This window comes from Galeopterus variegatus, unplaced genomic scaffold (assembly GCF_000696425.1).
Source record: "Galeopterus variegatus unplaced genomic scaffold, G_variegatus-3.0.2 Scaffold793, whole genome shotgun sequence".
Taxonomy (NCBI): domain Eukaryota; kingdom Metazoa; phylum Chordata; class Mammalia; order Dermoptera; family Cynocephalidae; genus Galeopterus; species Galeopterus variegatus.
The window spans coordinates 241,571-254,951 of NW_007726904.1; the positions used below are offsets into that span (position 1 = coordinate 241,571).

Here is a 13,381-nt window from a genome sequence, read left to right on the forward strand (position 1 = left end):
TGAGCCGGTGCCCTGGCCGTGCCCCCGCGTCCTAGCGCCGCTGGCAGGGCGGGACCACCGAAATGACCGCCCCGCGCGCCGCCAACTTTTAAATCTTGCGCACACGTGGGCTGAGGCGTCATCTCGCCGCTCACCGCCCCCGGCCTCCCGCGCGTCACCCGGACCCTTGGCCCGCCCCCACCCCACCCCACCGCGGGACCCGCGTCCCCTGGCCTGAGTTTCTGACTCAGGATATCACGCGTTTTCGCTCTGGCATAAGGAGACTGGAATTGCACGTCCATTCCCACCTCGGAAGGATATGGGTGGGAGTAGGAAGGGGATGGCAAACCAGGCCATCCGAAGAGTCCGGGATCCGGATTTTTAAGCTCGGTAGTGGCGACGTTCGCTAGTTTCTTGCGTCTGCTTGGGACGTGCCTTTTCCTCCTGGGAAGCCTTCTCCCCCTCACCCCACGGTGCAGCATCTCTTTCTCCCGGAGCTCCAGTACGCACCTCTGTCGAAGCACCTCTGTTGTGTCCCCCCCGTTTGTCCTCAGCTGCTAGCACAGTGCCTGGTGCATATTAGATCACTGCTGGTTCAACGGTGATGTTAATGTTGGTGACTGCCCCCAAATTCCCGCAAAGCCTGAAACCATTTAGAGAAATGCAGTCGTCTGTTAGTGAAGGGTCAAGAAGGACCGCTGGGCCTTGATCACACACACATTTCTAACAGGTCTAGAAGGTCTCTGGTTGTCCTGTGGATTCCCAAGCCTGAGGTAGCTCCTTTTTCTGTGCATTTCTGCTACTACTGCATTCTGATTTCTAGTATGATCTAACTTCTTTCCTTTACGTCCTTGGTGGAAACGTCCAGGAAGCAGCTTCTTTCAATTCAGGACACCATCTGATGAAGTTCTAATTTCCTTTTACAGAAAGGGGGGAAAGTGGTGTTACTTGACCTCCTTTAGGAACGCTGAAAAAGGGCAGGAAGAAAGTACATTAACATTTTTAAAGGGGCATTTTTTGCGTTAGGCACTTTCTCGTGCTATTTCATTTAGTATTCATGACATCTCTGGGATGTAAAAGTATTGCGATTTTCATTTGATGTTGCTTAGAGAGGCTTAAACAATCTGCCCAAGTACATCAGCATGTGAGTAGCCATTCTACTAGGCCAAGATGCTTCTTAAATTAGAAGTTTTAATGGATCAGGCATATACTTTGCAACTATAAGCAAGGCATACCCTTTGGGGATACATTTAGTAACAGTAGGACCTTCCCTAAAAGAAATTACAATTTGGTAAAGGACCCCAAATTTATACTCAAATGAATGCATTATAAGGCAGATTGGAATAGTGCTCTGTCAGAATACAGAGACAGAAAGGAATAAAACCCTGCAACTTCAGGTGAAAAAATGATGGCTACCATTTTTAAGTTCTTTACATGAAGGAAGCAAGTGAGAAAAGCTAGATTATAGGGTCTAGTCCGGGTTCAAGGATGGGTGAGATTCAAGATTATTTGTACTTCAATTTATTCCCAAAGTAGTAAAAGGAAGTAGTGCAAAGGATGTAAATGATCTAAGGATGTAAGGGGGTGGACATGGCTGTGATTTCCCATGACCTTCCCTAGTGTCTCCCAGAGGTGTGCTAGAAGATGACTAGTCTCAGCAGCCAGTGTTATGCAAGATGTCAATTAGGTCAGAGAAGCAAAAAACCATGGGCTCAATGCTTTTTATACATCCAGCAGGTCAGCAAAAGAAACAATTTGTGCATTACAAGATTTTTTCTGCATGAACCAGGCTGCTCTGAATGTTGTGTGAATCCCTTGGTGCATGTGTGCAAGAGTTTTCTGAGGTATATAGCCAGTAGAGTCAATAGGTCATAGGGGATGATATAGTTAAACTCTGCTTTAAATTGTTTTCCAGAGTGTTAGACCAATTTACACTCCCACCAGTAGCTAATGAAGTTTCCATGGCTGCACATCCCTGCAAAAATCTTTGCCAATCTGGTGGGCGTGACGTCTCATTGTGGATTTAACATGCAATTCCCGGTTTACAATGAGATTGACTGTATTTTCACAAGTGTATTGGCCATTATTGTTTCCTGTTCAGTGAAATGTCTCTTTTTTTCCAGTTTTCTTCCTACTGATTGTAGGAATGCTTTATGTATTCAGGAAACTTTGTTGGTTAAATATGTGGCAAATATTTCCACCCTATTTATGGCTTCTGAGTTATTTTTGAAGAAATGTTTAAGAATTGCAGACTTGCAGGTCATGCCATTATATGACTTGGATAATAAGAGAAGATGTACCAGGGAGTGGAGGAGTGGGGGCAGAAAGACACTTGAGCTTCCTAAGAACAGAGGCTGGGAACAAATGACTAAATGGAAGCTGATTCTGCAGGACCACTTTTGTCCAAGCATTCCAAAGAAGCTAAATCACAGATCTCTGCAATGGAGCCTTAATAATTTGGTTACAAACATTCCAATCTGTGCCTAGAAGTTCACATTCATTAAAAGTGAGTTTGTATATCTGCATATACCACCAGGTGTGGTACAGCATTGAAAGTATTTCTGTTTTTTTCTGTTCCAGACTGAAAGTTTGATTCTTCGTACTATGATGATGACGTGTTGGATTGGGTGGTGACAGTCTTTGCATCTTAGCACAAGCAAAATTTGTCTATTTTTGGCAAGAAATATTCAATGTTGCTACATACTCCCTGGATGCTCTTGGTACCTATGAAATTCTCCTCTCTCACTTTGTGAAGGCATTCACCTAAAACATATCTGCATCAGTGGCTATGCTATAAACACCAGCTTTAATTTTTTCGGGGCAGAAAAGCACTCCAAAAAAGCCAGGTGGAGAATGTTGGTCTTTATTGTCACTTTGATATATGAACAGCATCCTTAAGTAAAAAATGGAAATCTGTGAAATAATGATAACCTATTTTGTCTAAATGTTCTATAAGATGCTCATTCACTCATTAAATGAGCATGTATTAAGCCAAGTGTCAGCCATAGATTTATAGACTCTCAAAATGCTGAAAATTCTGTGTCCTGTTTTATTTTCTCTAAGGCCACCTGCACCCTTTCATATGTGCTACGTACTGAAAGTTTGTGTCTCTTCCAAATTTATGTGTTGAAATCATAACTCCCAACATGATGGTATTTGGGGATGGGGCCTTTGAGAGATAATTAGGTAATGAAGGTGGAATAGGTGAGAGAGCTCTCTGGGGAGTTGTGCATTCCATCACATGAGGAATTAGCCAAAAAACAGTCATCTGTGAATCAGGAAGTGAGCCCTCACCAGAAACCAAATCTGCCAGCACCTTGATCTCAGACTTCTCAGCCTCCAGAACTGTAAGAAATAAATTTCTGTTGTTTATGAAGAAGCCACCTAGTTTATGGTATTCTTTAATAGCAGCCCAAAATAAACCTCTTCCCAGTTTCCTGCTATTTACTGCTTATGTTTATGCCACTTAGAAACTACCCTAATTTCAAATTTGAAATGTAGGGAAAAGTTTTTGCTTAAAGATGTCTAATACTAAAGAGTTAAACTTCTATTGAAGTCATGGAAGTTGAAAGCAAACTACTCCAAAGACCCAAGTAAGCCTATGATCTCTAAATAGAGTTCAGGATAGAAGCCAATTGTGGAACTGCAGAGCTCAGGCTTAAGAGGAGACAGTCCTTTGTGGCAATTATAGGAAACTGACCAAATGATGAGGGCTTATTTGGTTCAGAGGATGGGTGACTATTATTTAGTGACAAGGTTGCCTTTCACCTCTCTCCACAAATGCCTTTGGCATTTGGATGAAATTCCTAATTTATAACTGAGTTTGCCTTCTCTTTGAGCACTAATATTTCAGAAGTTTTATGGCAACCCCAATAATCCTAATTATTCATTTTCCCATCCATCTCTTTAAACTATATAGATATCTACCTCTCTGCTTCCAGGAAAATCTCTTGACTTGGACGGACTTTGGGATGAACTACACTGTACAAAGAAATCACCCCGGGAGAAATGCTCTTCTAAAAGACAACGAAAGCGCAATAAATACAAGAAATGGAGGACTGCAAACTAAATACATGGACATTTCTTAAGACTTCCTGTTGTAGGATAATTAACTTTGCCCTGATAAGGATGCAGCAGCTCACATAATTGTACAAAATTCAACATCCTTTACAGGAAAGGGAAGAAGCTTTTTTTATTTAATTACTTGATTGAATTCATTTTAAACAGTTTACAGAAATAACAAGCAACATTATTAAGAGTCCTCCCCCTTGAAGTGTTTAAAAATGAACCAAAACCTATTATATTTTCAAAAGGCATCTGGTATTTATGAAAAAATACATAAATTCTTTATATAGTACATGTTCAGATTAAGAAATTTGTTGTATTTGGCCAAAGGCAGTTTTAAAAAGTGGAGAGAAAAAATTGTTATGATTTGATTTTTTTTTAAGTTAAAACAATTAAAAGAGACCTGGAATGAATTTCTGAATGTAAAAATAAGTGACATCTTAGTTAATGTCATAAAGGGGGTAATCACTACCCATTTTAACTCTAGTGTTTCAAATAATTTTAGCTCTGATTTTTCAAGTGGACCATACAGACATAAAATGCTGAAAGTTGTACATGTGTGCATGTCATGTTGCTCTAAAGTAAGTACTAGTTGATATTATTTTAGGAAATTTCTGAGAATAAAATTAGCCAATGTTGAGTAGTTTATTCTCTTGTGCGTCTGTAATCAAATCTTTTTGTCTCAAAAATTAATCACAGATCTTTTTTCCACATTTTCACCCGTGAGTGTGATTTTAGATGTAAGCTACTTTCAATCCTAATTAAACAGAAAACAGCTTAAAGGGAAAAAACAGAAATAGATTTGTCATGTGTCACTTAAAGACAGTGGGGATGTGAAAAGTGTCACTAGGCCATTTTGTCATTGTGCAAACATCATGGAGTGTATTTACACAAACCTAGATGGTATAGCCTGCTGCCCACCTGGGTTATATGGTATTGCTGTTTTAATCTTATGGGAACATCATTGTGTATGTGTTCTATCATTGACAAAACGACATGATACAGCGTGTGGCTGTATGTATTTCTTAGTGAACACGGAAAAATAAAGTTAAGGCAGTTATGGCCCTCAGTAGGTTTCCAAGCAGGTCACCTCTGTTATTCTCTATCACGACATCTGTATGTTTAATGTCTATTGGTTCAACTTCCCGCAACTGACTCATGGCAATTGTTGATCAATTAAAATCAACTCGAAGTTCTTTGCTCTGACCCTTCTTTCCTCCTATACTTTTACTCCCTTTAAAAAAAAAAATCAAGGAATTGCCTTTAACTCCTATCCAGTCCTATCCCGCCACATCACTATTACTCTATCTTGTAACAGAGGTAAGAGTACTGAGTTAATTCTATACTGGGAACAGCATTCAAGGTGGGCAGTATGTTGCCTTATTGATGACGTCTTCCTTCTCTGACCACCTTATAGTAAATAACACCGTCCTTTCCTTTCAGCACTTTCTATCCCTTTTGCGTGGCTTCATTTTTTCTCCTGAGCACTTATTACCAGCTGACATACCATACTATATATAGTTGTTGGTTTGCTTATTATCTCTATTATCCAAGTCAGATTTTTAAATCTCTTTTATCATTTTAAAAACACTTATTTTATATTCGCTTTCATATTGTTCTAATATCTCAAGTTCTTGGTGTTGTTAAGAGAGCTTGGCAATAGTGGGCAATAAAGAATATATGTAAATAAATAAATAAGGAAAATAACATGATTTACAAAACTTTTCTTTATAATATCATACAATCTTTAAGCATATACCTACTGTATAAATGGTGACATTCCCTTAAACTATATGCAACGATGAATGATCTTTCACTGTAGAAACAAATCATTACTTAGAATCTTTCTGGGTTCTATTTCTTACTCTGTTCTAGTCAATTTGGGAGACTTGAGAACCTTGAATTGATAAAGAAGAGAGTCAATAAGCATACGGTAAAATATAAATTAAATATAGAGGTATTGTTGGGAGCTGGGATTATCTAACCAGTAGAGCACGATTTCTTGGACGCAGAATGACCTTGTGAGTGAGAGCTTCATCAGTGGAGCTACACAACCTGATTAGCAGTCATGGCAACACCACCTGGATGACTTTGGAATGATAATTGACCTCTGAAAGCTTCAGTTTTTGTTATTTATAAAATGTGGTATACAATTTTTTTGCCTGCATAACATCCCTTCCTCTGGAAAACTAGCCCTTCCTCCATCTGTAGTAATATCACACAATCCAGGGATCAATCTCTGGATTTGCAAAAGGCTGTGGTGAAGGTTCTCTCTTTCTCTATGAATCTGACGTGTAAGGACCATATAGGTTACATGGAGAGAGGCTGTCTTAGAATGACACCAAGTAGCAATGAGAGATGGAGAGAGAAAGATTGAGATGGTTATACATGCTGACATTCAGTCATGCCTGAAGCCAGGTCCACCTTTGGAGTTTGGTGTTAGGCAAATCAAAATTTTCTTTTGTGTGTGTGTGTGTTTAAGTTGTTTTTCTGAAATTCGCAACAGGGACTGACACAAAATGCATGCCCAATAAATTTTATTATGTTGGTTATGTTGGTGATGATAAACAAATGGAGAAGGAAGAGAAGTCCTTAAATGAGAGAGAGGGTTTTGAAAACTTATAAAGTTTGACTCCATATTTGGGTATTTCTTAGTGAGGAGTGGCAATGTCTAGAATAAGAAGAACAGACATCTGAAAGAGGAGAATTCATTTTCTTCCATGTATAAAGTTTGACTCCATATTTGGGTATTTCTTAGTGAGCAGTGGCAATGTCTAGAATAAGAAGAACAGACATCTGAAAGAGGAGAATTCATTTTCTTCCATGAAACTTTCAAAAACCTAGACCCACCATTTCTTAAGAAAGGCAGTAAGAGAGGATGGAACTAGATACTACCATATCCTTTTACCATCCAGGCATCTCAATAAACACACGGCCCAAGCTCTCGTAAACTTTTTTAAAACTTATTTTGTTTTGTTTTGTTTTTATAAAGTCATAATTGATTATACACATTTGTGGGATACAGAGTTGAAAATCAATTCCTGTTTACAATGTGTGATGATCAAATCAGGATAATTAGCATGTTCATCATTACAAAATGTAATCATTCTTTGTGTCTTTTAACCAATTTCTTGCTAACCCCTCTCCCTTCCCCCTTCCCACCTCTAGTAACCACTGTTCTGTTCTCTCCTCCTGAAAGTTCAATGTATTATTGTGGTTGTTTCTTTCTTTTATTTATTTATTTATTTATTAGCTCCCACTTATGAGTGAGGACTTGTGGTATTTTTCTTTCTGTATCTGGCTTGTTCCACTTGACATAATTTTCTCCGAGCTCATCCATGCTGCTGCAAATGGCAGGATTTCGTTCCTTTTTATGGCTGAGTAGTATTCCATTGTGTATATATACCACATTTCCTTATCCAGTTGTCTGTTGATGAACATCTAGGTTGGTACCATTTGCTATTATAAATAGAACTATGATAAACAACAGAGTACATGTATCCCTTTGACATGATAATTTCCATTCCTTTGGTATATACCCGGTAGTGGGATTGCTGGGTCATCTGGAAGATCTATCTATAGTTTAAAACTTATTTTGGTATAATTATAGATTCATTAGAAGTTGAAAAAAAAAACATACAGGAAGGTCCTATGTATCCTTCTTTTGGTTTTCCCCAATAATAACATATTGAATAACTATAATACAAGATCAAAATCAGGAAATTGGTATTGGCACAATCCATAGAGTTATTCAGATTTCACTTGTTTTACATGCACTCATTTGTGCATATGTGTATAGTTGTACACAATTTTATTGATTGCGTAGATTCTTGTAATGACCACCATAATCAAGATACAGAACAGTTCCATCACCACAAGGCTCCCTCATGTTATTCTTTTATAACTATATCCACCCCCCCTCCTCATCCCTAAAGTCTGGCAACTACTAATCTGTTCTTCATCTCTATAATTTTGTTATTTTGTTATTTTAAGAACGTTATATAAATGAAATCATACAGTATATTACCTTTGGAGATTGACTTTCTTTCAATTAGCATAATGCCCTTGAGATTGGCCCAAATTGTGTGTGTCAGTAGCTTGCTCCTTTTTATTATATTTCTTTTAACCGTTTCCTTATCAAAGGACATTTGGGTTGTTTTCAATTTTTGATTATCATGAAAAACCTGCATTCTCTTACAGGTTTTCATGTTGATGTAAATTTTCATTTATTTGGAATAAATGACCAGGCGTACAATTGCTGGGTTGTATAGTAAGTATTTGTTTAGGTTTATAAGAGACTGACAAACTGTTTTCTAGAGTGTCCATTTTACATTACCACCAGCACTAACTACCCAGTTTCTCCATATCCTTGCAATCATTTGGTGTTATCACTATTTTTTGTTCTAGCCATTTTGATGGGTATGTAGTGATATCTCGCTGTGGTTTTAACTTTCATTTCCTAATATCTATTGATGTTGGACATGTTTTCAAGCACTTATTTGCCATCTGTATGTTTTCTTCAATGAAATGTCTGTTCATGTCTTTTGCCCATTTTCTAATGGGATTGATTGTTTTTTTACTGTTGAGTTTTAAGAGTTCTTTATATATTCTAGATATAAGGCCTTATATTGAATATATGTTTCACAAGTATTTTCTTCCAGCTCATAGCTTGTCTTTTCATCCTCTTTACAAGGTCTTTTGCAGAACAAAATTTGTAATGTTATCAAATTTGAAAACTCTTTGACTAGCCCTAAGTTCTACAGATTTTTTCCTATGTTTTCTCCTAAAACTTTTATAGGTATTTTTGTTTGTTTTTTGTTTTTTTAATTTTAAAGAATTTTAATACAAACAATATAAACGATTTCAGTCCCTCTTAACATGTAAGACACTGACTCAAAATACTTTTATACCACTTTTTCAAGTATTGCACAATATAGGTACAAAAGTAATATTTATGATTACATTCTTCCATAATATATAGCAAAAATCTTTAAACCTTTAATAGAAAATACATTTGTTTTGAAAAAGCAAATATTCGTACATTTTAATTCCACCACTAAAGGAATATCCGGTATACAATTTTAGAATAGTCGATGTCTTTAAGATGGATATTTTACAATTTCAGTAAAAAAAATACAACATGAAGCTGCTGCTGTCACAGATCACTGTAGTAAAAAGATATAAATGCAATGCCATGTCGTAGAAACAATATATATATCCTCTGATATTTTACACACTTTGTACTAAACTAAATAATACAATTAGAAAAGACCAATAAACCCACTTATTAGTGCCAATTTTTTATGTAAAAAATCAGTTATGTCCTTGCTGTATCTTAAATACTGAAAGAGGCCATATCTGAGAGTATACTTTAAAATATACAGTCAGTATGAAATAACTTTGTGCTTGGTTGGCAAATGAAAAATGATGCATGTTTTATTTTTGTAAATAAGCTTGAATGTATCCTTACTATAAGCTTAAAAAAAAATCTCCAGGCGGATAAAAAAATCCCCCTTGGGCCTGTGCATTTTTATTTGTACAATACATTTATTCTCTTTCTTTAATTAGCTATAACCGGCTGGAATTGCTGGTTAGAATACTGCATGTTATTTAAGCTAAAATTCAAGCCATCTACAAAAGACCCCCCCCCCAGGCCTCCATAGGCTGCAAACACATCAAAGGCATTACTGTACTGGAGAGGACTGAGGTTAAGGGGGCTGTCACCTAGGAACATTCCATTGGTACTACTACCTTGACCCTGCATATTAGGAAAAATGAATTCCTTGGCATTAGGAGAAAGAGCAGAGGTTTTCTGCTGTTGTTGCTGCTGTGGTGGTGGTGGCTGGGATGGCTGCTGCTGTTGCTGTGGCTGCTGTTGGCTACCCAGGCCAAGCCCATACAGAGAGTGCACTGAGGAACAGATGGCTTTCTCTTTCAAGAGGTCATTCACATTCAAGCCGAGGTTGATAGGAGAAGTACATGCAACCTTGTTACTATGGCCACTGTTCTTCATTTTGCTAGAGCCGAACTTGGTGGCAGCAAAAGTGGCAGTGGTAAAGGTTAAAGGCTGAGTGGACCGGCGCATGAAGGTGGTACTTAACAGCAGCAGAGTGACCAAGGGAGGCGATGGAGAGCTGGACACTGATGAGGCTGGGTCACTTATGGGCATAGAAACCTGGGCCTCTGGGTTAAAGCTGTTTTTTTTATCTCCTTATCCAACTCACATCCATTTTCATTATTATCATCCACATAAAACACCTTCACTGGTCCCTTTTCACCAGTTTGGTAGGAAACCTCAAATGGGTAGATCCAAACACTGAGGTCCTGTGGCAGATTGCCACAAACACCATCCATGTCCAAACCACTCTCTCTGGATGCTTGTTCAATCACGGGGTCCACTTTCTCCCCTATGTGTATACATCTAAACCCTGATCCTTGTATGGCTTTTCGGGATACCAGTGCCCTTCGTGTTTCTTCTTAAGAAGTCTTTCGAGCTCTTCACCAAAAATGTTGACACGTCTCCTGCGAAGCTTATTGTACAAACATGAAATAATAAAATTTAGTGCTACTTGGATTTCAAGCTGCATAGCTGCTATGACACAAAGTTGGGTTTGTTTCAACAGCCCCACTAAAAAAGAAAAAATGTCCAGTTTGTGGCAGAGAAACAAATTTTCATTCAAAGTGCTGGTATTAGTAGATTGTCCTTCACCTCAAGTGGTCTTGTTTGGGCTGCTTCGGGGCTGCTCCCACCACAGACCGGCGGGCGGGGGAGAAGGACGGAGGCCCCGGGACTTCTCTGCACTGCCCTGTGCCCCGGCCCAGCGTCCCCATAATGCACCCACTCTGAGCCGGGCCAGAGCTTCGCTCCTTCTAAAACTTTTATAAAACTTGTATAGTTTTATGTTTTATATTTAAGTCTGTGATAAATTTTCAGTTAATTTTTGCATAAGGTGTGAGGTCAAGGTTAACTTTTTTGTGTAGGGATAGCTCTAGCACCATTTTTTGAAAAGACTCAAACTTTTAAGAACACTAAATTGTCTTTAATTGTGTTTTTATCCTTTTGATATTATTTTTCAAAACTGTTTAGAAAGTGGGATAACCACGTTTTATTCAAAAGTCAGTTTAGGATAACCTTGTTGGCTTTGATTTGATTTTAGTGTACTTGCAACCTCTAAAAGCCATTTTTGCTAGCAGATCAATTGCATCTCATTACATGTCAGGAGAAGAAACAGCAGCTCCCCAAAAGAACACAGTCTTAGAAATGCTGTGGCCTTTTCCAGACCAGGAAAAAAAAATGCTGCTTATAAAAATAATACCCAAACTCCTAGGTTTCCATCATTTAACATAATTTCCTCTTTCTCATCAAAACCCGGCATTTAGATGAGAGTTCATGAGACTGTGGAAAAATCAGTTTCAAAGTGTTACATGGAAACTCTTTTCAAAAAGCTTATGTATAAATCAAGCCAATTTGCAGTAAGTGTAGATCAAGAAAATATAGTTTAGAGCTTGAAAATGTCAAAGGAAATACCTGTGCAACATTTCTGTCAACCGGAAAACTATACTGGAAAGTGAGTATAGGTCTGTGGATGGAATAATATAACTTTTTCCCTGAATTCAACAGAAAGATCTTTACATTCTAAGAAAAATATAAGCAGGTCTGTGTATACCCTAGAGAAATACATCAATCTGTCAGAAGACAGGTGAATGTACATAATGCTGCTGAAACACGTGTTCCTTTTCTTATCACTTAAATATAAACATAGTAGAATAACACCAGATAGTATGCTTGGGCTTCAAAATTCAATATGATTGCATTAATAAGATTTATAGCTGCAAATTTCCTCAGCAATGTATGCCTGTGAAATAATAATATTATTAATAATAGATACTATACTTTACATGTATTATCTCACTGAAGAAGCAGTTATAAAAAAAGTTGAAAAGAAATACACCAAAATTGCGATTGTGGTTTTGTTTTTTTTTAATTTCTCTCATTTTCACATGTTTTACAATGTGGTTAAATTACTTTTCTAATTAAAAATGCATGCATATATTTAAAAGGTTATTGAGCTGTCCACTGAACACTTTGCATTTTATTATATATAAATTATTTCTCAATAAAGTGCTAAAAAAATAGAGTAAATGAAATGCATGTGCAAAACATACACTACCTAAAAATCAACTTTGTTATTTTTCTTGAGGAAAAAACAGGAAGAAAGATTTGAGAGGCATATTGATTAACGGCAATGTGTGGAATTTGTTTAGATACCAATTCAAACAAGTCAAATATAAATAAATAAACAATTAGGGGAATCAGAACTGGATATTTGATGGTATTAAGGAATTATTGTTACATTTTAATGAATGTATAATATGCATACAATAAAATTCACAGATCTTTAGTGTTCATTATGACAAATTTTAACAATTGTATCCCACTGGGTGACCACCACCCAAAACAAAATATGGATGTAGATGTAGAACATTTTCTTCACCCCAGAAAGTTCCCTGTTGTTCCTTTCCAGTCAGTAACCCCCTTCTCTTACCTCAGGGGCAATCGCTTTCTGCCTTCTAGAACCACGGATCAATTTTGCCTGTTTTTGGACTTCATATAAACGGAATTATGTAATAATGTGCTCTTTGCTATCTGGCTTCTTTCACATGTCATTACATATCATTAAATTCACCTGTTCTAAGTGTACAATTGAGTGACTTTTAGTAAATTTGCTAAGATCATAATCCAGTTTTAGAATATTTTCTTCACCCCAGAAAGATCCCTCATGCTCATTTTCAGTTAATCCCCTTTAACAATCCCAACCCTGGTAACTAGTAATCTAGTTTCTGTCTCTACACATTTGCTTTTTCCTAACATTTCATATAAATTGAACTATACAATACGTGGTCTTTTGTGTCAGGTGTCTTTCACATAGCATAACATTTTTGAGGTTCATCCATGTTGCAGCATGGATCTATATGGCTTTTATGGCTGAATAGTATTCCATTGTATGGATATGATATAAGGCATTTTGTTTATTCATTCATCTGTTGATGAGCATTTGGATTGTTTGGATTTTTCGGATTTTTCAGCTAATATAAATAATGCTGCTATGAACATTCATATGTAAGTCTTTGCACATGTTTTCATTTTTCCTGGGTAGATAACTAGGAAAGGAATGACTGGGTCATATGGCAAATTTGTTTATCTTTTAAGAAACTGCAAAACTATTTTCCAATGTGGCTATATCATTTTACATTCCTACCAGCAATGTTTGAGGGTTTCAAATTCTATATATCCTTTCCAACATTTGTTTTGTCTTCTTGATTATAGACATTCTAA

At 37.2% G+C, this 13,381-nt stretch overlaps 1 protein-coding gene and 1 pseudogene across 1 annotated transcript in view; both read right to left on the reverse strand.

The window, feature by feature from the left end:
• The window catches only part of NMU (neuromedin U), a 28,049-nt gene extending 27,927 nt beyond the window's left edge, over positions 1-122 (reverse strand). Inside the window, exon 1 of the mRNA XM_008572497.1 lies at positions 87-122. Within this exon, the coding sequence (XP_008570719.1) occupies positions 87-122 (36 nt within the window). The remainder of the gene's footprint in view (positions 1-86) is intronic.
• A 9,482-nt stretch (positions 123-9,604) lies between these two features.
• Positions 9,605-10,631, reverse strand: LOC103590286 (annotated as a pseudogene).
• Between the last annotated feature and the right edge of the window lie 2,750 nt (positions 10,632-13,381).